The sequence below is a fragment of the Podarcis bocagei genome (genome assembly GCF_964188305.1).
Source record: "Podarcis bocagei genome assembly, chromosome: 1".
NCBI classification, from domain to species: domain Eukaryota; kingdom Metazoa; phylum Chordata; class Lepidosauria; order Squamata; family Lacertidae; genus Podarcis; species Podarcis bocagei.
Window position 1 is genome coordinate 106859110 of NC_138125.1, and position 26414 is coordinate 106885523.

General features: G+C 40.4%; 1 protein-coding gene across 50 annotated transcripts in view; it reads right to left on the reverse strand.

Moving 5' to 3' along the window:
- NEB (nebulin) overlaps positions 1–26414 on the reverse strand; it is a 158299-nt gene that overhangs the window by 108406 nt on the left and 23479 nt on the right. For 46 of the 50 annotated variants that reach the window (XM_081186795.1, XM_081186814.1, XM_081186813.1 and 43 more), the window contains 33 exons: positions 26147–26254; positions 25940–26053; positions 24235–24336; positions 24031–24138; positions 23849–23953; positions 22497–22595; positions 22274–22378; positions 20749–20856; positions 20529–20642; positions 19462–19659; positions 18647–18754; positions 17446–17544; positions 16935–17039; positions 16721–16828; positions 15919–16230; positions 15619–15825; positions 14381–14485; positions 13651–13758; positions 13203–13514; positions 11769–11975; positions 10699–10803; positions 10235–10342; positions 9002–9313; positions 7803–8009; positions 6454–6558; positions 6216–6323; positions 5006–5317; positions 3887–4093; positions 2493–2597; positions 2057–2164; positions 1337–1648; positions 1000–1206; positions 550–654 (listed from right to left, as the gene is read on the reverse strand). In XM_081186795.1, the coding sequence (XP_081042921.1) occupies positions 550–654; positions 1000–1206; positions 1337–1648; positions 2057–2164; positions 2493–2597; positions 3887–4093; positions 5006–5317; positions 6216–6323; positions 6454–6558; positions 7803–8009; positions 9002–9313; positions 10235–10342; positions 10699–10803; positions 11769–11975; positions 13203–13514; positions 13651–13758; positions 14381–14485; positions 15619–15825; positions 15919–16230; positions 16721–16828; positions 16935–17039; positions 17446–17544; positions 18647–18754; positions 19462–19659; positions 20529–20642; positions 20749–20856; positions 22274–22378; positions 22497–22595; positions 23849–23953; positions 24031–24138; positions 24235–24336; positions 25940–26053; positions 26147–26254 (5133 nt within the window). The remainder of the gene's footprint in view (positions 1–549; positions 655–999; positions 1207–1336; positions 1649–2056; positions 2165–2492; positions 2598–3886; positions 4094–5005; positions 5318–6215; positions 6324–6453; positions 6559–7802; positions 8010–9001; positions 9314–10234; positions 10343–10698; positions 10804–11768; positions 11976–13202; positions 13515–13650; positions 13759–14380; positions 14486–15618; positions 15826–15918; positions 16231–16720; positions 16829–16934; positions 17040–17445; positions 17545–18646; positions 18755–19461; positions 19660–20528; positions 20643–20748; positions 20857–22273; positions 22379–22496; positions 22596–23848; positions 23954–24030; positions 24139–24234; positions 24337–25939; positions 26054–26146; positions 26255–26414) is intronic. The other 4 variants (XM_081186829.1, XM_081186816.1, XM_081186818.1 and 1 more) reach the window with 3 other exon arrangements.

Here is a 26414-nt window from a genome sequence, read left to right on the forward strand (position 1 = left end):
GCTGAAACAGGAGGTGCTTTTCACAAGGAGAAGAGGCATTAAACAAAAAACAAAAAAGGGCATCTCACCACCTGTTTCAACTCATTCTAGTATGGCCCAAGGAGAAATCCTAAAATTTGGTTCAGATTTCATTTGAGGTGAAATCTGGTGACGATCTAGATATGTTCAGAGACCCCTGAGAAATTTCTGTTAGTGTTTTTCCAACTCTTGGCTTTCCCTGTTGTTCATTCAAAGGGTGGCGGGAAGGTTCTGAAATTTCCTTAAAATGCTGCTTTAGATAAAATGTGATGACAATACAGAGAGGTGCAGAAAGCCCTGAGAAATTTCACTAGTGTGATCACAAATCTAGGTTTGCCTCAAAACTCTTGTTTGTTCTGACACGAAGCACTTGCTTCAGATTTCACTTCAGGTGAATGTCAAATACAATTGGAAATGAACTTCTAACAACTAAAGAAAACAAAGGCATTCCTACAAAATATATCTGAGCCAGAGAATTTGCATACGAATAGTATATTAACCAACACAACACATTGTTACATATTTCTATACCTGGCTGTAATTGTACTTGTTTGCTTTGGCCTGCATAATGTCAGGTGTATCTGGCATCACGTGAATCTTCGTCTTATCCTTCTCCCACGCATCTATATATGAATGCTATTAGGAAAAATAAAACAAGATAAATCAATGCAATTTGCATTTATACGTGCAGTAATGTTGCCATAATAATTTTAAAGTTGTTTATTTATCTCTTTTTTACAGTTTTAGATATAGCAGCCATTTGGTATGATATCACACCACACAGAAGCCATTTTGTTTTATGCCATGCACTCAGCAGTGGCCATTTTGTATTATGCAAAACACCAGGGCAGACATTTTGTTATGCCATGTCCCTACAGCAGCCATTTTGTGACTGGCACTCATAGCACCCTCTCAAAATTCCAAATGTACCCAATTGGTCCAAACAAAGAGATTCTTTTCACACTGGCTAACGAGAGTCACCTTATTCATAACACCAGCATTGTGTTTCGCAAGTTCCATGTCCATTGAGTCCATCAGCTTCTTAAATGGGAAAAGGCTTGGATGCTGGCGGTACTTCGAATCGCTTGCAATTTCAGTGGCTTTCTTACTCTTTTCAATATCCAGTGACCCAGCAGGACTCCAACCAAGTCCTTTGTACCATTCGTTGTAATCTTGTTTGTATTCATGCTGCAGGTGGAAGAGAATAACACACAGCCAAAGTTGAGCGGCTCTTAGCTGCAGCAACATAAACCATCTGCATAAACGCACGAGAAATATAGCCACTGACTGGTAGTGAAAAGAGAATGCAAGGTCTTACATTGCTTTGAATCCGGTTCATGTTTCTTGCCAGTTCTACATTAACGGCATCTGGCAGGAGGATATATTTGTGGATGAGCCTTTTGTAGTTGATGTTGGTGATATTTGCTTGAGCTTCCTTGGCAGCCATGACGCTGAAAGTATCGGCCGGGGTGTTGTACTTGGTCTTGCTGGTTTCGTAGGCTTTCTTGTACTCACGATCCGACTGCATCTTAGCTACTTGCATGTAATGAACAAGCTTTGGGTCATCTTGGAGGCTGCGGAAGCCAACAAGTTTGCCCTTATCCATTTCATATCCCAGTTTGTATTTGTACTGCACAGAAGAAGACAAACAGAACATAAGCAAGGAAGTAAAATTTAATCTCAGGAAGGTTAGAAATGCAACATTTCTTCATCTGTGATAAATAAAATTAAAAGTGTACATGAGGTTGAACATAAAAACTAATAAAATATGACAGTGGGTCAGATCCAAAGGTGTCACTCCATTTTGTCCCAAATAAGGCTGTCTTTGTATCAGTTTCCCCCAGCACCACCTCCCCTGTTGTTCTGGAGAGGACCCCAGCCTTCTAGAGCAGATTTTCAGGGGCATAGGACAAGCGGGACTCCAGACCCATGGGGGCAGTGGGAACACTTTTTCTGCTCACAAAACCTTTGGATCTGATGCAACGTATGAGCTTCAGCTTTTAGAGTAATTTAAAATATTTTGGCCTTAAAAACTTACATCACTGGCAATGTCTCGGGAAGCCTTAGCAGCTTTAATGGGGATTGCATCAGCCCTCAGATCATATCCCTTCTTCTTATCTTCTTCCATGGAAAGTCTGTACATTTTCTGTTTATTCAAAGAAACAAAAGAATAAAGGCTTTGTAGTGAATGCTTTTGTATGGAGAGAACATTCCTTCCAACTGCTAGGTAAAGCTTTCTTGACTTTTTTCAGGCTTTCATTTACTTTTTTTAAAAAGTTGTTTGGAAAAATGAAATTAAAGGTGGACTATTAATACTCTAATCAATTGTGTCAATGGGGAATTATAATGCAGGACTATACCCCGAAGGTAATAGCTCTTTATGCTAGCTAATCACACCATTAGCAGTTCTTTATCTTTAACACTACATGAAAGCAGAATACAACCCCAGCTATCTACCTAGCCCTCATACTTACATTGCTGATGTTGAATGCATTGACTTTTGCCAAAACAAGCTCAGGGATATCTGGAGTGATGTTAATCTTGGTCTTGTCTGCTTCCCAGTCCTTTTTGTAAAGGTGCTGAAAAGGCAACACAAAACTTATATCACCATCTCTAAAAATCACTCACAATTGTTTATTTTCCTCTAAGAGGAGATGCATTAGACTCTTTTGCTTTGCTACACATTTGAAAAAGCTGCTACTCGAATGTCTAAGATTAATGGGCCTTGTGCAACTAACAAAGGGATATCCAATATTAATCATACTCAGAGCAGACCCATTAAATCAATGGATTTAAGTTACTTAAATCCATTGATTTCACTTGACTTAACTGAATATCACCCTTGGTTAGTATCCAATTTATATATATATTAAAAACAACAACCCTGCTATCTGAATAACTGGAGATGCCTTTTTAGATTACAAGTTTTAAAAATCTATTAGCTAACCAATTATTAATTAAAAAAAATGCATGCCTACTTTATATTCACAAATGCACAGGACAATTTTCAGGCTGGTTAAGCCTAGTGTTCCATGTCCTGCCTAAAACTTTAGATTCTGACAGTCCTGATTCAGCACAAGCCAGCATAAATCAGGGTTCATTTTGTTTCTTGTGGAATGACAAAGCAAACAGTAACCATGTGCTAAGATGGCAACCTGTTTGTTGATCTGGAATAAAATACACAATTCCACGGAAAAATATTACCCAGGGAATCCAAATAATTAGTTAACTATTGCTACTTTTCTGCAATGTCTTAGAACAAGAAGACCAACCAACAGAGACTCTTCTGCAAACGTAATGTTGGCAAACCTCCTTTGAAAAGAGACACGTGAAATTTAGGTGTGGGTGTGATCTCACATGACCCAATGACATACTGATCTTAGAGAAATAGATAAATTCATCTTATCACGAGGAGAGAAACAGGCACCCTAAACTGCCACATACACAGAGCAATTTTAGCATGCAGGAAAATGACACAGAAATCAAAGAAAGGAGAGGTGGTAGAAGAACACAAACCAATTCAACCCTGACTACACCAGTAAGTCTTACTGACCAGATATCAAAGCAATGCCATTATTAGTAACAACTTGTTGAGCAGGAAATATTATAAAATTAATAATGAAATCTTGGGGGAGGGGCTATAAATATTACTCCATAATTTATACAATAGTATAAAATCAGTAGTTAAGTTTGCCTCCTGAACAACTGCCCTATCTTCATGCATTTATGAATTTTAACTTCTGTGTGTTTCCAGTTCTCAATTAAGTCAACAAGTCACAGATTAGTTGGTGGGGTTAATTTGTTTGTGAAATCGCAGGACAAGTTTCTGCTCGGCAGCAGCTTTCCTATGCTAGGCTTATTTGCTTACCCCGTCCATGGTCTTTGCGTTTTGTGTAGCCAGGACCATGGGCATAGAATCCATCTTGATAGAATACTTGAGTTTGTCTGGATGCTGCCTGTATTTCTTCTCACTGACAATCTCCATGGCTTTCTTGTTCTTCTCGGCTTCTAAAGATCCCAATGGAACCCACCCAACCCCCTTCATGAATTCATCATAGTCTGCTTTGTACTGGTTCTGGAGACAAAATGAAATTAAACAGGTGAGAAATGTTAGATACACCGCTAGTCTATTTTTAAAGCAGCAGTGTTCACTTGCAAAAATTGCACGCACTGGCACAGCAGAAAAGAAATCCAATACATTGTGTCGTGGTTTATTTGTACTAATCAGCTAAGCTGGACCTTTTCAGGATAGCAACTTCATATTTAAGCCTGCTTCTTTGTAAGCATTTCAAAACTTTAAAATGTATACTAATATTGTGCTGTATTGTTGCTTTTAAAATTATCACCACAAAATTGTTTACACAGTCTTCTTCAGTCTAAGACTACACTGCTATGCACGTTTATTGGAACACATAAACATTTGCATATATATATATATATATATATATATGTAATATTTTCTTGGTTTACAAAAGTACATGCCTTGTCTCTTTTCTCAGGTTGTACAGTCTTTCTGACAAATCTGTTACATTTGTTGTGAGACATTAGTGCTGAGTACAGTATAAGGTTGGGGAAGAAGGGGGCAGAAGAGGGGGGAGTGGTGAGGCTTATATTATTTTGTATAGTGTACGTGTTGGGTTTTGTGTCAGAGTCAACTGGGTAGGTTCTCTTTCTATTCGTTTATTACATTTCCTTGATAGTGAGAGGTACTGGGTGGCAGGGTGTGGTTGGTTGTGGTTGGCTGCAGTGGGGCTTGTTTGCATTTGTGAGGGGAGCGGGAGTCAGGAAAGCTTGTTGGGTCAGGTAAACCAGATTGATTCGTATGCTGTCAGTGGATTATTGTTGTTGTTTACATTTATAATCTATTTTACATGACATATAGAATATTCCAGGTGCCTAAGGGCCCCCCTCACCTTGGACATAGGGATTTGGAGGGTTAAATAGTCTACATCTATAATTCAGTGGTTTTTCAAAGTCTTTTACTTACATTACTCTGAATCTGCATCATGTTTTTGGCCAGTTCCAGGTTCATAGAATCAGGCAAAACATTATATGTGTGGATAATATTCCTGTAGTTTGTATCCGTTGCCACTTCCTGTGCTTTCTTGGCTGCCACCACACTGAACATGTCAACTGGGGTGTGGAACCGGGTCTTTGACTTCTCATAGTCCTTCTTGTACTCACGCTCCGACTGCATCTTAGCAACTTGCATGAAGTGCACCAGTTTAGGGTCGTCTTCCAGACTACGGAATCCAATGTGCTTTCCCTTGGCTTGCTCGAAGGCTAGTTTGTATTTGTACTGTAAGCAGAAAGGTGTATTTGTACTGTAAGCAGAAACTCAGTTAAGACCACCATCTTACTGAACATGGCAAAACAACCATTTTACATTTCAAATAAGTTTATGAGTTGCATATATATATATATATATATATATATATATATATATATATATATAGGCTTGGGAACCATTATTATGCACAAGGATCCCCAAACAGCAAAGAGTGGGATAGATCTTGTTAGTGGAAGCACTGTGCAAAGACCTTCTGCTTGTGCAACAGGGCTTTCCTTCCCCCAGCAAGCTCTGAAATGCGTTCTGAAAGAACCCCCAGAACAGCATGCAGGAGAGTCATTCCCTCTGGTAAGATTGCCCTGATAGCACAATTACCTTAGCATAACATTGAATTCCTCCCAAAGTGCTAAATTCAAAAACTTTTATTTATCCCCTTGCCCATTTAATAATAAGTGAAACCATCAACCCAAAGGACTTGTATACACTTCAGCCACAATCTAATAAAGTAGCCTTAAGCTCTTTAAAATCAGTAAACCTTATTTTGCATGCACAATTGTGGCCATAATTTAGGGTAGGGGTTGCTCTAGAGTAGGGGCCATCATTAATCCCTAGTAAATTATCTCTATATTTTCTTCATTGATGTACAACTGTGCTAGAGGTAAGTGCAATGGGCACAAAGAAACATATTCTTGCAGGATCGTCCTTGAGTAGGTGATTTTCAAAAGCCATGGGCTCCAAACAAAGCTTATAAAAGCAATAGTATAATAAGAACCATTTCTCAGATTTGCCCAGGTGGACTCAAGAGAACATAAGGTATCCAAACATGGGAGGAAGGGCTAATTGAGAATGGTAAGTCTAGGGATAAATCAGTCTTTTCTCATGAACGCAACGGAAAAATTAAACTTACATCACTTGCAATATCCCTTGAAGCTTTGGCTGCTTTTATTGAGATAGCATCTGGCCTCAAATCATAGCCTTTCTTTTTGTCTTCTTCCCAGCCAGCCCTGTATAGTTTCTTTTCAAAAAAAAAAGGAAGAAGGGAAGATTGGTAAAGGGGAGGTTGTAAATTAAAAACAAAACACACTTCTCATATATTGGGTATACAGAATGGGAGGTAGAATACTCTTTGTCATTTGAAATCTTACATCGCTCATGGTGACTTGGTTGAACTTGGACAAGATTATCTCTGGTGTGTCGGGCATCACGTGAATTTCTGCCTTCTCTTTGTTCCATTTTTCATTGTATAGTCTCTGCAGTTCATAAAAAAAGAGTAGACTTAAAGATGTCGCTTTCTGTTTTTACTTTTGCAGGTTGCAAATTGTCGGTTGATTTGGCTTACACATGCTCGGCCATTAATGCACACTGAATTTTACACAAGCCCCTCTGAAATAAATAGAGATCCTAGCCTCCAGAAGAAGTTACAGATCAGAGGGGATCACCACCTTGCAGGGATGACTCTGCAAATCAAAACCCGATCTTTGGGTTTACCACGTTAGATTAAATTCTCTTACAAAACTCAATAGTGTACTCCACTTAAGTTTTTAACAAGCAGTTTTCTTGTGTTCCTAAACCTTCACAAAGGCAAGCATAATTGCCCAATTTTACTCTGTGTTTATGCATCATGGCACAAGACAAGTGAGAAGGGGGTTTGGTGTGAATCTCACACAATCGCAGGCAGGTCTACTAAAAAATGAGACCTGCTGAGTTCAATGGAACTTATTCCCAGGCAACGGAACACAGGAATGAAGCCTCATACACTTCTAATCCCTACTGTCCACATCCATGAAGACACTGGCCTGCAATGATTCTTTTTTGTCCATCTGGCAGATTTCACTACAGTGGTATTTTGGTTTACGAACTTTATCCATTCCAGAAGTCCGTTCTTAAACCAAAGCGTTCTTAAACCAAGGCGTGCTTTCCCATAGAAGCAGGGAACTCAATTTACAAATGGAACACACTCAACGGGAAGCGGAACATGTTCTGCTTCCAAGGCAAAGTTCACAAACCAAAACATCTACTTCCGGGTTTGCAGTGTTCTTAATCCAAGTTGTTTATAAACAAAGCTGTTCTTAAACCAAGGTACCACTGTATTGTGAAACCATCAGGCAACTGGCTGCTGATTACCAGCGTTTCTCCCAGCAGCCAGAATACATATTTATTTTACTTTAGCCATAGTCGATTATACTTCAATTGTATATAATAAATCAATACATTTAAATGTAATTGCATTTAATTATTTTTTGAATATGCATTGTGCGAAGTTAGTAGTATTTTCTTTGGGTCAATCTACTGTCCAGCAACTTCATCAGGTACACCAAAATCAATCACTTCTACACAAATGACTTAGGGTAAGTAGTACTTCCAGTAAGTGCTAGTATCCATTGGTGAACAACACTGAGAAATCACACCTGTTACTTTGACTTTAAATTCTTGAGACATAAAGTTTATATTTCAAAAATGAGCCATATCCCTCTGAGGTTTTTCTTTCCTTTACCTTGTTCATCGTAACAGCATTTTGTTTTGCCAGGACTTGCTCCATAGCGGTCATGTCAATAGTGTATTTCAGCTTGTCTGGGTGCTGACGGTATTTCTTTTCGCTAATGATTTCGGAGGCCTTCTTTGCCTTCTCCACTTCCAGAGACTGGATCGGCACCCAGCCTACTCCTCTCAGCCAGCTGTTGAAATCTGCTTTGTAAAGATTCTTTAAAGGAAGGAAACAATGGGAAATAATTTGATGTGGAAAAGATCTGTTTCAACCTTCACAATACGCCAAAGCAATGAATTCATCCTGGTGCCAGATTGTGGGCTTAAACCGGATTGGTAGATGGTTGTGTGCATAGGAGCAAACTGCTAGGGGCTGAGGGGGCTGCCCTATCCAAAGTTGATGGGCATTGTCATTCAAATGGTGTGCATTGTGATCGATCATGCGGGGTGGGGCTTACCTGAGCCCCCCTCCCATATTTTACTCAGGTTGGCCCATTTGGTTATGTGTGTGTGGATAAGATGCATTTGGGTAAGGTTTGTGTCTGGATAGCTGTGTCTGAATGAGGGTCTGTGTGTGACAGACGGGAGGGGAGAGAGAAAATACTGTGTTTCCTCCACCCACTTTTGACTTTGGCCTTTCCGTTTTGGTCCTTGGATCCACACCCACTGCTGCTTATGTACCACTGCTTCCATCCACCTCAAAGGAATGGGATGTGAGCCCATCTCTCCTGCTCCATCTTTTATTGAAGTCCATTAATTCCAACAGTTAATTTTGGCTTGAATGGGAAATATTATTTCTAAAAGTGTGATGAAAGGAGAGGATACCTGATCCCAAGGTTAGGTTAATCAGCCTTATGTGAACCTGGACAAAAACTCAGAACAGATGCAACAGGACAAAAGCCTAGCAGAGCATCCTACCTTGAGACTTCCCAAGCTGCTAACAACCTCCACAACCTTGTTATCACCGTGGGATTGCTTTATTACATATTTCAATTATGGCGGTTCATATTTTAATGATTTAATGGGAATCTCTTATGGCTTATGTTTTTACTGTATATTTTAATTATGAATGTCGATATTTTAATTGGTATAATTGGTGTTTATACCTGTAAACCACTTAGAATCCCATCTTGGTAATGAAGTGGTATATAAATTAATTAAGATATCAAGAACAACCAACAACTACATCTTCATCGTCAGAATACATACATCACTCTGAATCTGCATCATATTTCTTGACCGTTCCACACTGATGTTATCAGGCAAAAGGGTATAATTATGCAGAGATGTTCTATAGTTTGTGTCGGTGATCACTTCCTGGGCCTTTTTAGCAGCTATCACACTGAACATGTCCATGGGCAAGTTATACTTGGTCTTGCTGCTTTCGTAGTCCTTCTTGTATTCACGTTCTGACTGAAGTTTGGCCACATTCATATAATGGACCAATTTAGGATCGTCTTGCAGGCTGCGGAACCCAACTTGCTTTCCTTTATCTTTCTCATATGATTCCTTGTACTTGTACTAGGGGGAAATCAAGTCAAAGGAACAAAAATTAAAGGGACAAACATTCATTCTGCACACTGGGGGGGAAACCAGTAGAACAACAGTAGATATTTGTTATTCTATTGTTGTCTCCACCCTTACTGTTACGTTCTGGCCATCACACCCTTTCCAACATTTTAAAAGTAATTTTAAATTTGTGAATACTTAATTATTTTTTACCTAAGTCCAGAACACTATATTTTCCACTTTCTTGGTCCCCTCATGTCCTGCTTTCCCTTCACTCCCCTCCAAGCCTCCTACCCTCTTTCTCTTTGGAGGTATTGGAGGTGGCAGATAACGACAGTCCCTAGCATTTTTATTTTGAAAGAAAAATGCTGTCCAATCTCCCAGATTTCCCAGAAAAAGGCCCAGTGTTGTCTGAGGGATTATCACAATTAGTCACCCTAGATGGCCAATGTCCAAGAAAAAATTATAAGCAGACATGTAACAATCCCACACACATCTGCAGCACGGGAGGAATGGAATTCCCAACACCTGGATGGTGCCTTCGTCTTACTTGTCCCACCCCCGAAATGAGCTTGTCTCTTTCTGCTCAAAATTTCTCAAACGAATAATGAATTGATTAGTAATTCCCCCCTACTGATGTAGATGCATTCCTGAGAATAATAGGGTAAACAATGAAAAATTTGATTCTGCTGAACAAATAATATCCATTAAATGTTCAAAGGCATAGTTTTGAGGTGGTTCATCTGCACTGCATGAGTAAGACCCCAGGTTAAATCCTTGACACATCTCAGGTGGCAGGGCTAGAGAGGTGGTGAATACCTTGCATTGGGTCCTAAAAGATGTCATTTGCTAGGCAGGCAAATAATCTGACTCAGTCGAAAGCAGCTTTATATGTTCAAGACAGTTCTGAATTTTTATCTAGATTCAACTTACGTCACTGGCAATGTTTCGTGAAGCTTTTGCAGCAATGATAGGAATGGCATCAGGCTTCAGATCATACCCTTTGGCAATTAACTTCTTATAGTCCGCTTTGTAAGAGTGCTTAAAAAGAAGAATGAATATTCATAGTAAGAAGAATCCTAGTGGCACAATCAAAGGGCAATATTATTCTAGTATACTGAGCAAAAACATCCATGTGGGTTTCTGACATTATTAAGGATGATCCACAAGGTATGTGTATACAGCAAACACAATGATATCATTTTTTAAAATAATAAAAAAGGGTTGGCAGCTTCACTCCAAAACACAATCCCCAACCATTACTGCCACCAAGACACAAGTGTTCAACTAACATACATAGAGAGAAAGAGAGGGGGAGGGAGAAATGTGTAAGGCTAATAAAACACATAATTCACTTTCTGAAAGATCAGTTTGATTTCTGCTCATTGAATACTCACATCGCTTATATTGTAGGCATTGACTTTTGCTTGAATAAACTCAGGATCATATGGATCCAAGTGGTAGTTGTGCTTAACTTTTTCACCCTCCAGCTTGTACGTTATCTAAAAGGAAAACAGCACATGCATCATTTCACTGGCTTGGCACACGGTACCTCGTTGTAGTTTTGGGATGGATGGACCGGTCAATTTCAGTTCTCTCAGCTTCTGCAGCAATTTGCGAGAGAGAACCCTGCCCAAGGCTCTGCAGGCTGTGGTTAGCCAAATGGGCAATACGAAATAACCTTGGCAGGAATGCCTTGAAGTTAAGGCACTGACTTGCAACCACGGTGAACATTTACTGTGAACGCTTTCTATCTCGGCAACAGTACAGTGGTACCTTGGTTCTCAAACTTAATCTGTTCTGGAAGTCACTTCCAAAACCAAAGCCAAGGCGTGCTTTCCCATAGAAAGTAATGCAAAATGAATTAATCCGTTCCAGACTTTTAAAAGCAATCCCTAAAACAGCAATTTAACATGAATTTTACTATCTAACGAGACCACTGATGCATAAAATGAAAGTAATAATCAATGTACTCTGCTATAGAATAAATAAGACAGTATTGTAGATGAAAAAAAAGAAAATAATTTCCCTGCACTGATGATAGTCACTGTTTGGATGGGAGCTTTTATCCATTTCCACAGTCACACAATCAATCAATCAGTAGCTGAACTGGGTTCCACACAGTCACAAAAACAAATTAACCAAAAAAGCCTCAGAAACAAAAACGCAAAATAAATAGCAAAAACAAAAGCACCAAACTTAATCCATTCTGGAAGTCCGTTTGACTTTTGAAATGTTCGAAAACCAAGGTGCAGCTTCTGATTAGTGCAGGTGCCCCAGAAACAATAGCCGACAACCGCATCCAAAAACTTCCAAAAAACATTCGAAAACCAGAAAACTTATTTCCAGGTTTTCGGAGTTTGAGAACCAAGGCATTTGAGAACCAAAGCGTTTGAGAACCAAGGTACCACTGTATTCGATGATGGCTGCAATAGGGACTTAAAATATTGCAGTGGCACTAACTTACATCACTTCGCTGTTTGGTGTTGTGTTGCGCCAAAACCATCGGCATTGCATCCATTAAGCTTGTGAACTTGAGTTTGTCTGGGGGCTGACGGTACTTCCTTTCATTTAATGCGTCTCCAGCCTTTCTAACTTTTTCTACCTCCAGAGAACCGAGAGGACTCCACCCAATTCCTTTGAACCAGCTGTTATAGTCTTGCTTGTAAATGTTCTGAGGGTAAAAACAAGGAGGAATTCAAAAGACAGACATTGAGGGGATAACATTTTAAAACAACCAGAAATACACAGAAGTTTCATTTCTTTCTAGAATAAATACATTGCACCTGACTGGATACATCTGTATCTACCAGAACAAATAAAATGTTTCTTATACAGACCAACTACATGTATGCCACTCCCAAAGTGTCATCATATATAGGCTACTTGTTATACATGCTGCAAAATTCCACGGCCATTTCTCAAAAATTTTATTTGAAAACACCTCTCCCACCCAAATTCTATCCATTCACTAATCAAAAAGCATTATTTTATTTGTTCTAAAGTGGGGGAAATGTCTCCAGGAAATTTAGTCTCCCCACCCCCTTGCCACCCAATCAACTTGAAGTCCTTGCTTTAATTAGCTAATTCTGCATTCTATTTGTCCATGTGCTTGCATGCCAAGGCCCCATGACCCCCGCACCCCAATATAGTAAAATAACTAGACAGGACAAGTGTAAGGTAAGAATTGGTCAAATAGGCCACAACTGTATTGATTACAGATGTGAAGGTTTGGCTTAGGCATTGGGTATACCATTTTACTGCAGCCCATTTGCTGGGGGTGTATTCTAGGGTCAACCCACCCTTGGGGGGCCCTATGACCTACAGGGGTCCCTGTTTGAGGAGTGCTATGGCCCTAGCCCAGGCATAGGCAAACTCAGCCCTCCAGATGTTTTGAGACTACAATTCCCATCTTCCTTGACCACTGGTCCTGTTAGCTAGGGATGATGGGAGTTGTAGTCCCAAAACATCTGGAAGCCCAAGTTTGCCTATGCCTGCCCAAGCCCCTGCCTGGGTGTCCAGACAGAAGCAGCTCCTCACGGAACCCTTTAACACAGCCTTTCTCAACCTGTGGGTCTCCAGATGTTGTTGAACTACAACTCCCATTACCCCTAGCTAGCAAGGCCAGAGCTCAAGGATGATGGGAGTTGTAGTCCAACAGCATCTGGGGACCCACAGGTTGAGAACCATTGTTTTAACGGGATACCCTTTCCCATAGAGGGGCAGGCAGAGGCTACCTTCTCCCCTCCATCCAAGATTAAGGCTTACCACCACTCAAACCACTTACCAGCAAACCCTTCACACCTGCAACCAACCCTTTAATCCCTCCATCACATCATTCAACCAAGATGTCGAAATACTGCAATGAAATGTGACATTTTAAAAAAAAAGTAATACTTACATCACTCTGAATTTGCATCATGTTCCTTGTCAGTTCAACATTCATGGCATCTGGCAGGTAGGTATAACGATGGAGCAGGTGTTTGTAGTGAGTATTAGAGGCTACATCCTGAGCCTGCTTGGCAGCTTGGATGCTGACCATCTCCACAGGTGTGTGATAGCAAGTCTTGCTCTTCTCATAGTCTTTCCTATACTCCCGTTCAGACTGCATTTTTGCCACGTGCATAGAATGGACAAGCTTAGGGTCATCTTGCAGGCTTCTGAAACCAACATGTTTTCCTCTTGCTTTTTCATAGGCTTCTTTGTATTTGTACTAGAGTCCCAGCGGGAGAGAGAGAGAGACAGAGAAGTTGTGTGTGGATATCCAGACTCAAAGCACCCATTTTTATACAAGTAATAAGAGAACTATCCCCTAGGTGAGACAAGACTGAGCAGATGTGGGTACTTACATCACTAGCAATGTTTCTTGACGCCTTGGCCAGAGTAATTGGAATAGAATCACCCAATACGTTGTGTCCTTTGGCTATCAGTTCATGATAGCCATGTTTATAATAGCTCTGGAGGGGGGAAAATGATATTCACATATTTAGCAAGTAGTTCAAGCAACTACTGATCAATAACTGAGAATCCATCATCACAGAAAGCAAGGAATCTCAACTTTTAGGCGATGAAGAATAGAGAATACTAGAGAAGACTAGAGAATAAGTTACATTAAAACCAGTGGACAGCGGTGGTGAGAGGGGCTGTACATTCTGGCCCTATCCTCAACACTGCTAAAACAACCCATTGGCCATGTCCCCTCCCAGTAACATCTAAACATTCAACTGAACATGTGAAAGATGTCCATAGGTACACAAGGACTTCCATGCACTCCAGAACCCAAAAGCCTATCAGGAAACCTGCCAAAGCCAGTTAGTTCAGTCCCACTGACTGTAAACTGTAGTCGTTCATCGTGATGGGTGCATATCATATCCCATGCTGACATGACATTCGCTGTCTGACCCCCTTCCTTTATTACATCATGCGGCTAGAAGTAGCGTTAATCAAAATGTTATCTCCACATTATGATAGCCGCATGGTTTCTATTATATCAGAATGAATTTCTGAACATCTAAATCTGCATTTGTTTACCAAAAGCATGAATGAAAGACACCTCTTTTTTTAAAAAAAGTGACTTACATCACTGATGTTGGCTGCGTTGTATTTAGCCTGGATGAACTGAGGGGCATCTGAAGGCAAGTGGTATTTGTGCTTGATTTCTTCTCCGGAAGTTTTGTATAGTCTCTGCAAACAAAAAGAACAGGATAATAATAAACTCTTCTGTTCTCAAGGAAAATGTCCCATAGAATACAATGAGCTGGCTAAATGTCCTCAGCTGCAAGCCCACACACACTGTGGGCTGCATTGAAAAAGCATAGGACTCAGCTTCCAAATAAACAGTCATAGGATCAGGCAGTAAACTTTGTCCTTAATAGAGGCTGGAAACTAAAAGTGTCTATCTGCCTGCAGGATGGACTTCTGCTCATGCAACAAGACGCCCTTCAGCAGGGCTGGATTATGTCTGATGAGGCCTTAAGCTACTGAAGATAATGGGGCCCTTTATATGTCCAGCTGTCCTTTGTCAACAACAAATTGTCACTGTTTTTTTGTGTTGAATATATGCTATATAGGTATGTAGGTTTTCTTTTATTTGTTTTTTATCTTATATTTTGGAAATGTACATCCAGGGTTTTTTCGCTTTAATTTAAGAGAGTGGGGCCCTAAGCTATAGCTTGTTTAGCTTATACGTAAATCCGGCACTGCCCTTCATGGGAAACCTACCAAGGGCAGGAGATACATGCCAGGAGTGGGCGGGGCCAGAGGCAAGAGTGGGTGGGGCACTGGGAGTGACTCTTACTTTTGTAAACAGTAGGCTAACAGAAACCAGTTGTTTCTACATCCCCATCTCTGCATCCAGGCAAACAAGATACATCACCACAGTTCAATGGCACATTCCAGTCAGGGCATTAAGCAGGGCCAGTGAGGGGATGTGGCCTAGGTAATGGGTGTGATTTGAGAAGAGTCCTGGGGGCCAGACAGAATAGTCCCCAGGCCTGGGTTTTCCCACCCCTGAGCTAAGGGTAGAAAGCGCCTTAGCTGCAGTGCAACAACTGACAAAGCTCTTGACTTTGCTTTTGCTGCCTTCTGTCATACATCTGAGGGCGGGGCAGCTCTCTCATTAGAGTCTTTTCAGCTTACGGTTTTATGTGAATATATATCTAAAAAAAAAAAAAAAAAAAGATGGCTCAGGTATCTCCCAAACAACTGCGGATTATTTCTCCCCAATGTGTTTGTATGAGCACCTCATACAATGTTCCATTTCTTCCTAGATATTGTTAATTGCTTTGTTCTGGCATCTTTCCCTTAGGGCTACTCACATCACTGAGCTGCAGTGCGTTCTGCTTAGCCTGGACCATGACAGGCGAGTCTACTATGCTGGTGAACTTGAGCGTGTCCGGGTGTTGGCGGTACTTCTTCTCATTCAAAGCATCTCCCGCTTTTCTAACTTTCTCTACATCCATTGAACCAATTGGGATCCACCCGATACCTTTCATCCAGCTGTTAAAGTCTGCCTTGTAAAGATTCTGGGTGGGAAAAAGAATGAAAAGAAAACAATCAATCAATCAATCACATGAACAGGTAACAAAACAAAACAAAACCTCTTTGGACACACTTACATCACTCTGAATCTGCATCATGTTTTTGGACCGTTCCACGGTCATATCATCAGGCAACAATGTGTAATGGTGCACCAAGTGTTTGTAATTTGTGTTGCTAGCAATGTCCTGGGCTTTCTTGGCAGCGACAACGTTGACCATATCCAGCGGAGTGTTGTATTTGGTTTTGCTCTCCTCGTAAGCTTTCCTGTACTCCCGGTCCGACTGCATCTTGGCAACGTTCACATAATGGACCATCTTGGGGTCATCTTGGAGACTCTGGAAGCCAACCAATTTACCCTTGCCAAGTTCATAGTCCTTTTTGTACTGGTACTGTCAGGACACACACAAAAAATAATATCAAAAGTGAGGTCGTTTTCCTGGTGAACAGCCCAACACACCCTTTTCTGCCCCAGCCCTTTCTCTTCTTCCTTGGAGTCCGTTCCTTTTATCCCCTTCCTCTCTGCCTCATCTTCCCTTCCCAGTGGGATCCTGAGGGAGGGAAAGGTTGCTTTGATCTGTTCAACTACAAAGGGCTCCTCCCTCACAACAGCCTCCTTCTGTTGTTCCATACATTTCAGCTTTCCCACTGTTTTCCCTGCAACGCACCCTTCCTTTTTGCCCACCCTACACAGAGAGAAAGAGGCTGAGGCCCTCAGGCCACCCATCCCTGCACTTGAATCCAGTAATTGAACCAAGGATTGCTATAAAATCATCATACCACCACCATTATTAATTAGATGATGATGGTGGTGATGGTGATGGTGATGATGATGATGTTTCCTCCTCATACTCAATGCCTCTTTGAAAAGAGAATACTTACATCACTGGCAGCATGTCTAGCAGCCTTGGCAGCTCTAATGGGAATAGCATCAATTCTTAGGTCATATCCCTTCGATTTCAGATCTTCCAACCCCAGTTTGTAGCAGTTCTGGAAGAGAACAGAATGTTTCTCTGAAACTACAGTTGGTTGCTATTCACCTATGCTTTAAAATTTAAGACTTGTGTGCATAACAATGTATTGAGAGGAAACTTACGTCGCTGAGATTGTAGGAATTAACCCTTGCCTGGAGAAACTGGGGAGCATCTGCCGGAAGGTGATATTTATGAATTACATCTTCATTTTTGGCTTTATAAATTACCTAGAACATAAATCAAGGTATATTATATTCAATATATTCATAGTGTAGAATACTTTAAAGTTCACTATGTTTTATGCTTAGAAAGTGAACTTTATAGTTGAATCACAACTAAGGGGTGGCGTCCAATGATGTCCATCCATCGGTGGAAGGGATTTGTGGGAATTCACCAAAGGATATACCACTATTCATAGAAAATATCAGAGAAGTTCACAATAGTTATACATGAAATCATACCATAAAAACCATCTATTATTTTTTTTTGAATCAGCTAACTATTATGGAAAGATGTATGAACAGTAGTAAATAATTTTTAAAAAACAACCCTAAAATTGTGTTAATTGATCCCATGATGACTCCAGAATAAAGTTAGCCAACACAGACGCAGACAACATGTGCCAATACTTACATCACTCCTTTGAGCTTGGTTGATTTTAGCCTGTACTACAACAGGGTCATCTTCAATTTGTGTAAACTTAAGTGTGTCTGGATGCTGACGATATTTTCTCTGTTCAAAAGATTAAAGAAAATAAAACTGCAATTCCTTCACAGGAAATTATATTTTGCTATTCCATTTCTTTCATTTTTTTGTATTATTGAAATGATGCCTTTCAATAATAAGGATGCCCTGACTCAGAAATATTTAAAAATAATCCAGGTCTGAATTTGCTCACAAAAAAGGTTTCCTGGCATTCCCCCCCCCCAAAAAAAAACAACCACTTAATTATATGATAAACCAGCAAAATCAAAATAAACCAGCAAAATCAATATCTCCATAACAACATACAAGAAAGTCCTCTTAACGGGATCTAGTCTTTGCAATGGACAAATCTTTGACCAATATATTGTGTACATTCAGTTTCCACTCCAAAATACTCAGGCTGGCAAATGCCAGTGGATTTACCCATATGCTCTGAAACCCACATATTGATATTGAGTTATTACGTTCTTGATTGTGCATTTTAAACCCACAATGTAGCTAAACCAAATTTCTTAAATATGTAAAATGGCTTCAGGACAGAAAGAAACAAAATCTGTTCTGGAAGTCCATTCAACTTCCAAAACATTCGAAAACCAATTCACGGCTTCTGATTGGCTGCAGGAAGCTCCTGCAGCCAATCGGAAGCCCCATCAGATGTTCAGGTTCCAAAATAATGTTCACAAACCAGAACATTAACTCTGGGTTTGCAGCATTCAGGAGCCAAAACGTCCGAGTTCCATGGCATTCAGGATCCAAGGTACGACTGTAGTAGGAAGGATCATAGCATAGTAATAGAGATTGTGCTATGCACACAAATGGTCCCTGACTCAATCCCTGGAGAACCTTGGCTAGATCAGTCAGTGGTATGATTAGGCAAAGGGCATCTTCTTGTGTTCCAAACACAAGAACAAATCTAGCCTGCCCTTCCAAACTAGCTTTCGAAACAGGTTACACATGTGCAGCCCGTTTTTCGATAAGGCTAGGGAACAGAGTATACAGCATCAGTTTGTACATGTGACTCCTTGGTCAGATAGGGACATGTGTTAGGAAGCCTGCTTCCATGCAGCACAGTCCCTAAGCTGGCCTAGGTCAGGGTCAATAAGGTTGATTCTACTTAGGGTCTACGTACCTCACTGATAATATCGGAAGCTCTCTTGGCTTTTTCAGCATCTAGGGACCCAAGTGGTATCCAGCCACAGCCTTTCATATCACTGTTGTAGTCAGCTCTGTATTCATTCTGGGAAAGACCATAAAAACGACAAAATGCAATTAACTCAATTTACACAAAGAAAACCCTCTACAAATCCAGTGTGTAGAATTTAAGAACGTACATCGCCAGCCAGGAACCTTCTATATTTTGGGGAAACTCCAACTCCCATCATCCCTAGCCAGCATGAATGTAAAGTAAATGTTCTCAGAAGCTGATGCTTCAACTCCCAGATCCCTAGACTATTCACCGCAATCAATGGACAATGAAGCACAGGAATGACATGAAAGTGAACCCACATATTCCTTTGCTTTGCAGGTAAACCACAGAAAAAGCTATACTTCTAAGCATAAGAAAATGTTTGCTTTTCAAATCCACAGAGGCTTTCCCTTTAAATGCCTCTTATTCTACTCAACCTTCCTCAGAAAGTTAATCAAAAAGGTAAGGAGCTATCTGCTATTCCCTACTAATTACTCTTCATTCAACCTTTGGGTCTGTTAAGCTACCAGACCCTTTTCATTCTTGGCATCGTGGTGAACGTCTTAGAATTAGATTTTTAAGGTAATTAAATATGGGAAGTACACAGGCTGATGTTTCCACTTTATCCCAGCCCTAGCATGGTTTCTGTGGCTTGCTGTTGTTGAGTCCAGGAAAAGCCTAGGGAAAACATCGCATCTCTTTGAGTTTGTATGAAACCCTCCTTAGCTGAGCAATGCTAGACAAGCACAACTGCTTACCTCACTCTGTATAGCATTGGCTTTCTTGGCAAGTTCCACAGGAATACTGTCGGGGGGATAGCAGTAATTATGGATGAGACGCTTGTAGTCTGTGTTGCTGACAATTGCCTGTGCTTTCTTTGCTTGTAGTACTGCGATCATGTCCAATGGCGCTGTGTACTTGGTCTTTGACTCTTCGTAACCTTTTCTGTATTCACGCTATAAAAGAATTAACATGTACCTTTAAGAGTTAGAACTTCCAAAAAAACCCAAAACAACCCTAATACTTTGTAAAATGCAGGCTACTTGCATGGCTATGGTGAGACATGCCTTAATTATATCACGATTGGGCTGCTGCAATACAGTAAAAATGCACTAAACATTTACATCAATAGGATCCAGATCATATTATTATTAGCTAATAGGATCAGTATTAGCAGAACTTTAACCTCTAAAAAGCATCAAACCAGAACAATAGGCATTCTACACTGGATTACCCATCAGTCTCTTACAGTTTGGTAGTTTTCACTACATGTCAGACATATTCTGTTTTCACTGGTTAACGTCTTCCCTTAAGCATTAAGATGGATGATCTGAATAGCCATCAAATAGGTACTAACGTTCTCATCTCCGCTTAATATCTCTAGGCCCTTTTTGGATTGAGTCATAATTGCCCAGCACAATCCTAAACATGTTTATGTGAAAGTGAATCCCACTGTATTCAAAAAGGCTCCTTTTCTCAACTAAGTCCATAGCCTTCTGGTGAAAGGAATTTTGTGGTATCAATGGCTCATCATGAAGGGAAACATTTTCATGTTAATTTCACTTAAAGGTTGAACCCGAATATCTTTCAGAATTGAGCTTTCCTGGCACTCATTAGCAAGACTAAGTCAGTATTGGATATAAATCACAGGTTATTATTTTTACACGTATTTAGAATTATTATTCTTTGCCATTTATCCTTGCTTCTTGTTTTGTGGAATGGAAAGAGCTAAAAGTCTCTAAACAATTTGACGTTTGCAAATAATTTGGCACACAGCTGACATCTTACCAGTGCTAACTACAATGTGTACAGAACGGGTACTTACATCGCTCTGCTGTTTGGCCACTTTCTGAGAATGTAGCATTTTAGGATCATCCTCAATGCTCAGAGCTCCAACCATCTTCCCTCTGCTCTGTTCATAAGCTTTCTTATATTCCACCTACATGGGGACAAGACATTAATGGTCTTCTACATTCTGTATCCACTGCATAGAAATACAAATAATTTTTTTTTAAAAAAAAATCTTCATTTTATGCAACACTTACATCACTTGCAATTTTTCGATTGGCTTTGGCAGCAAGAATAGGAATGGCATCAAACTTGATCTCAAATTTCTTATCTTTTGATGTGTCCCAGTCATACTTATAGCAAGTCTGACACAGAAGAATAAACAAATAACATGAAGAAGGTATGACATCATATCAGGACTATAATGACATTAAATCTATCCATTGATTGTAGAGAATATATACAGTCGTACCTTGGAAGTCGAACAGAATCCGCTCCAGAGGTCCATTCGACTTCCAAAACGTTAGAAAACCAAAGCGCGGCTTCTGATTGGCTGCAGGAAGCTTCTACAGCCAATCGGAAGCCCCATCGGACATTCGGCTTCCAAAAGAACGTTTGAAAATCGGAACACTCACGTTTTTCAATCATTCGGGAGCCAGAACATTTGACTCCCAAGGCGTTCGGGAGCCAAGGTAGGACTGTAGTTATATGATCAAGATATTTTTGAATGACTAAAAAATTTGAAGATAGTTTTCAACTGATGAAAACCACTCTCTTAAACCCTTTTTCTTCCTGGGGTTTTATTAAGTTTCAGCTTAAGTCCAGCCGCGATCCATGAAATATTTTTCTGCCATGTGCCCACGTTTTAATAGTGTTGTTTATAATCAAGTCTCCATTACAGTTTGCAACACAAGTTATGCCTTTGCCAGCAGTGAAACCGTCACAAATTGTTGTTTTTAAAGGAATTACATAGCTGTAATATATTTCCTGTTAATGGTTCACAATAATAATCTCTGTTTGGAGAAATAATATACATCAGCTGTACTAATAAAATCTGATCTTTTCCAATCACATTCCTTGACGCTGTGTTTCTGTTGTACAGAAGACATCTTGGAGCTGGTAGATAAAATAATTTGGGGTCCAGCAAACTGGTCAAAGGATGCTCTCAGGTGCACAAACATTTTTAGTTGCTTTATTTACAAAAGATGAGCCAAAATCTGGCTTTGAGGCAACTCTTTACTTAATTATGGCATTGTAAGCACTCTTCTCATCAAACTTGCAGGCCTGAACTTAAAAAACCCCCCAAGGAAAGTGTTTTCTTGTTATACTGCTCCCCCCTGTTTTTTGGCCATTTCAGTACAGTGGTGCCTCGCAAGACGAAATTAATCCGTTCCACGAGTCTCTTTGTCTTGCGGTTTTTTCGTCTTGCGAAGCACGGCTATTAGCGGCTTAGCGGCTATTAGCGGCTATTAACGGCTATTAACGGCTTAGCGGCTTAGCGGCTATTAATGGCTTAGCGGCTTAAAGAAAAAGGAAACAAACTCAGAAGAACTCGCAAGGCGTTTCGTCTTGCGAAGCAAGCCCATAGGGAAATTCGTCTTGCGGAATGACTCAAAAAACGGAAAACTCTTTCGTCTAGCGAGTTTTTCGTCTTGCGAGGCATTCGTCTTGCGGGGCACCACTGTACTATCCTATCAGGTCTACCAGAAGATCTGAATTAATCCTTTTGACTCCATTAAGTGGCTGCACCCACCTATTTAACAAGTGAAGGCTCATACTCACATCACTGATGTTATATGCATTGACTCTGGACTGGAGGAACAAGGGAGCGTCCGGAGGCATGGAACATTTGAATTTCTCACTCTCATGTTTGGCTTTGTAGTTCAGCTGAAATGTAGGATGAGCAAATAATATTCTGAGTCAGTGTTGTCACAAGATGAAGCTAGGTCCCATGAAACATAAAACAAGGCAGGAGTTTGATGTTCTGAGTTGTCAGGTAACTTACATCGCTCAGCTGCTTGGAATTAATCTGTGCTTGTACCATCACGAGTGAATCTGGAACTTGTGTAAATTTGAGCTTATCGGGATGTTTTTTGTAGGCATACTAGGAAGACACAAAAGCAAAAATAAAACAAAATGGCAGTTGATTTCCAGTAGGCATTGGCATTATGGTGTTATATATATATATATATATATATATATCAGTAGCATCATAAATAGAGTTTTATAAACCAATTCAGATATCACACCTCCATTCATTCATTCATTCATTCATTCAGCAAAAGTATAACTGGGGGCAACACTGCCATTCACAAAACTTAAAGTTCTCTGACTGTCAAAAATATAAAGCATCCAAGAGCTCTCATATGTCCTCCAGCCAGGGTAGTGTGAAATATTCTGGTAGATTTTACCTGGGAATCACAAGCATAATCTAACTCTGCCACAGTACACAGACAGTGATGGAGGTCATCACTTGCACAGCTATGGCTATAAAGGGTGAACAGCATTGCTATGTATGGTTTTCCCTGGGAAAGCATACATGCGGCAAAGCACATTTTGGCCACAAGATGTCACAAGAAACCTGTAAAATGCATAGGTTGAGGCGAAACAATACTTGACCCATATAAGAGTGAAAGAAGACCCAGCGGTTTTATTTTAATGAAAAGCAGCCCCAGGAAGCTACACTTCTGAACAGAAGAGCAGTGGGGGGGTGGGAGAGAGAAGCAGATTATGGCAGGCCTATTTCCCCCAAAAAATATTCTCTACTCACGCTACTTCTACCTCAAAGGTCCAGCCTCCTAGAAGGTTGCTTTTCATTAAAAGAAAAGCATCAAGACTCTAATTTGTGAGAACAAACTGAAAGCAAACACTGACATAATAGCTGATAAAATGCATATGTCAGGAGAGGGGACTGAAAAGTTTTTATTGCTGGTTCATTTTTATTAATTAGCAGAAAGCTGAGGTGCACAATTTGTCAAGTCTGTACCAACACTGGTGTGTATACACCTGCTAATTTTTGTCTCTCTTTCTACTCCTTGAGTCCTCATCTCTCACTTAAGCCAGCAATGACAGGTACTTCTCTGCAGGACACGAATGCTGCTTGGTGGGTGGAGAGCCAGATTTCCTTGTCTGGTGTGCGACTGCATGTTAGAGAGTGTGGAGTTGGGGGTCAAATGTGCCCCCGTTGTGTGTGTTGTGTGTGTGTCCATATGAGCTCCCACCCTCAAAACTTCAAGTAAATAGAATTCTAGTACGTAGTTCTTTTCTTGCTCCTTCCATTAATTTCGTGGAAATCTTGACTGTATAATGTGAAGTCACTCAGGATATAAGTAAGATCTTGCTTGATCCACAACTTACGTCTTTGCACAGGTCTAACTTCTTCATGGCTTCATATTCTTGAGTTATGGTCTGAGGGAAGTAGCCCTTTCCCTTGTCCTCTTCATAGTCAGCTTTGTAGTTTTTCTAGGAAAAGCCACAAGGGGTCAATAACCATCACGAACTCTATCTGAACAGGTTAAGGAAGTGGAATCCATACTTACATCACTCTTCATGGCAGCAACCTTCATGCAGTGTGATTGGTACGGGTCATCAAAGGTGCCTATGTAGCGGCCCAAGATATTCTGCTGATATCCCTCTTTATATTTAACCTAGAGGAAAAGTGCCACATATTACAATAGGCATAATGGAGTTTAGCAAAGTCTTCTTTAGGCCATAAATCTAAGTGCAATTGCAACCACACTTACATCGCTGAAGCCTTTCAGCACATTGTCAAGTTGATACTTCGGGGTATCGCAGTAGTTGATACTTGTTCCCTTAGCTTTTTCATATGCTTCCTTATATAGTCTCTGCCGGGAGTGAAATATAAAAGTCATCATGTAGCAATAAAAGTTGACTGTGCAGGTCATTACAGTTTGTTTTTGTTTTTTTACACATCGACTGAATCTGAATGAAGAGCATTGTGAAAAGAGAGCAAAGGGGTGCAGAAAAGAGGGTGTAAGAAATCTGTGTTTTAGTGTGGCAGCAAGCTACATTTTGGAACTCCCTGCTGATTAACATCAGGCAGACACCTCTGCTGTACTCTTTTGCTGTCAAAAACTTTTTTTGTTTTGGCAAGTCCATCCAGACAGATAGACATGTTGGCACATTTTAATCTTTTCTCTTTAGCCACTGTTGATTTTAATCACCTTTTCAAAAATGTTAAAACCGGACCTTAACATCTTTAATTAACCATTTTAAACCATTTTATTTTATTAAACTGCTTTGAGGGTGGTGTTGTTGTTTAACAACAAAGTGGTACATCAATTTTGTTAAATAAAAAAATAAATACATAAAAATAAACATACGTCTAGAGCTACCTTGGCATACTCTCTCTTTATATACAGTCATACCTTGGTTCTGCATCACCTTGCTACTCGAACGTTTTGGCTCCCAAAGTGAGTGCTCTGGTTTGTGAACGTTCTTTGGAACTGAACGTCCGACGCAGCTTCTGCGGCTTCCAGTTAAGTGCAGGAAGCTCCTGCAGCCAATCGGAAGCCGTGCCTTGGTTTTCGAACATTTTCAGAAGTCGAACAGACTTCCGGATCGGATTCCGTTCGAGAACCAAGGTACGACTGTATATATAAACGTTGGTGTAACAGGCGATGCACTATCTATTTGGTCCTAGGATGGAGTTGAGAGGATCCAGATAGCTATGGGGTGGCCCTTTTGGCTATATACTGGAGCTTCTGCACATATACTAGCAAGGCTTTTCAGGGCTCCACCCTTCTGCTCCTCAAAAACCACAAATAGTCACTTCAAGAGCTGAGGTAGCCTGGGTTGCAGCATGACTAGGATCTAGTCTAGAAAAGGAAAAAGTCCGTGAGGGAAGCATGCTTGGGCGCATGTGCTTGGCTATTTGGATCCTGGGCAGACTTTCTTAACTTAATACAGGAGGCTACATTCCAGCCATGTGAGAGTCAGAGGTGGTTTCTATAAACATCCATTCCTCACACCCTGGGCACATGAACACACACACTTATATCTTCATTATCCATCCAGACCATTGTCACAATTCACAGGCACATAGCAGCTAGGCAAAAGCAATGAAGAAGTATGCAGAACAGGGCTGGCAAAGGGGGTGGCCTGGGGGCGTCCCGCTAGATGGAATGTTTTATACTTGCTGATTCGTAATTTTGGCTACAGAACTGACAACGGTTCATCAATGCTTGACAGAAACAGCTTTTGAAAGACCTGTAGGACTCTTCTAATATGCATTATTAATTATTATTATTAATAATATTTCCATCAGTATTGGACGTGATTTACACATTATGATTTTTGCAAATATTTCAGAATAGTTTTATTGCAGGGAGTCAGAAGTACTTAAATAAATGGATGAAGAATTTGGTACCCTGCAGGTATCCTCCTATCGGTGCTAACCGGTGTAGTGTGTACGGAATGGGTACTTACATCGCTTTGCAGTTTGGCTACTTTTTGAGAATGTAGCATTTTAGGATCATCCTCAATGCTCAGAGCTCCAACCATCTTCCCTCTGCTCTGTTCATAAGCTTTCTTATATTCCACCTACATGGGGATAAGACATTGATGGTCTTCAACATTCTGCACTGCAAGCTGATCCAAATCAGCCTGAAAACTGCATTTCTCTGCAACACTTACATCGCTGGCAATTTTTCGATTGGCTTTGGCAGCAAGAATCGGAATGGCATCAAACTTGATCTCGAATTTCTTATCTTTCGATGTCTCCCAGTCGTACTTATAGCAAGTCTGACACAGAAGCAGAAGAAACAACATGAGGAAGGTGGGGCATAATATTAGGATGGTTTAATGCAAAAATTGATCCATTTATTATGGTGTTCTTGTCGTTGTTGTTGTTGTTGTTAATTAGATTAATATAAAGGCCTTCATCATAAGACCTCAGGGTGAC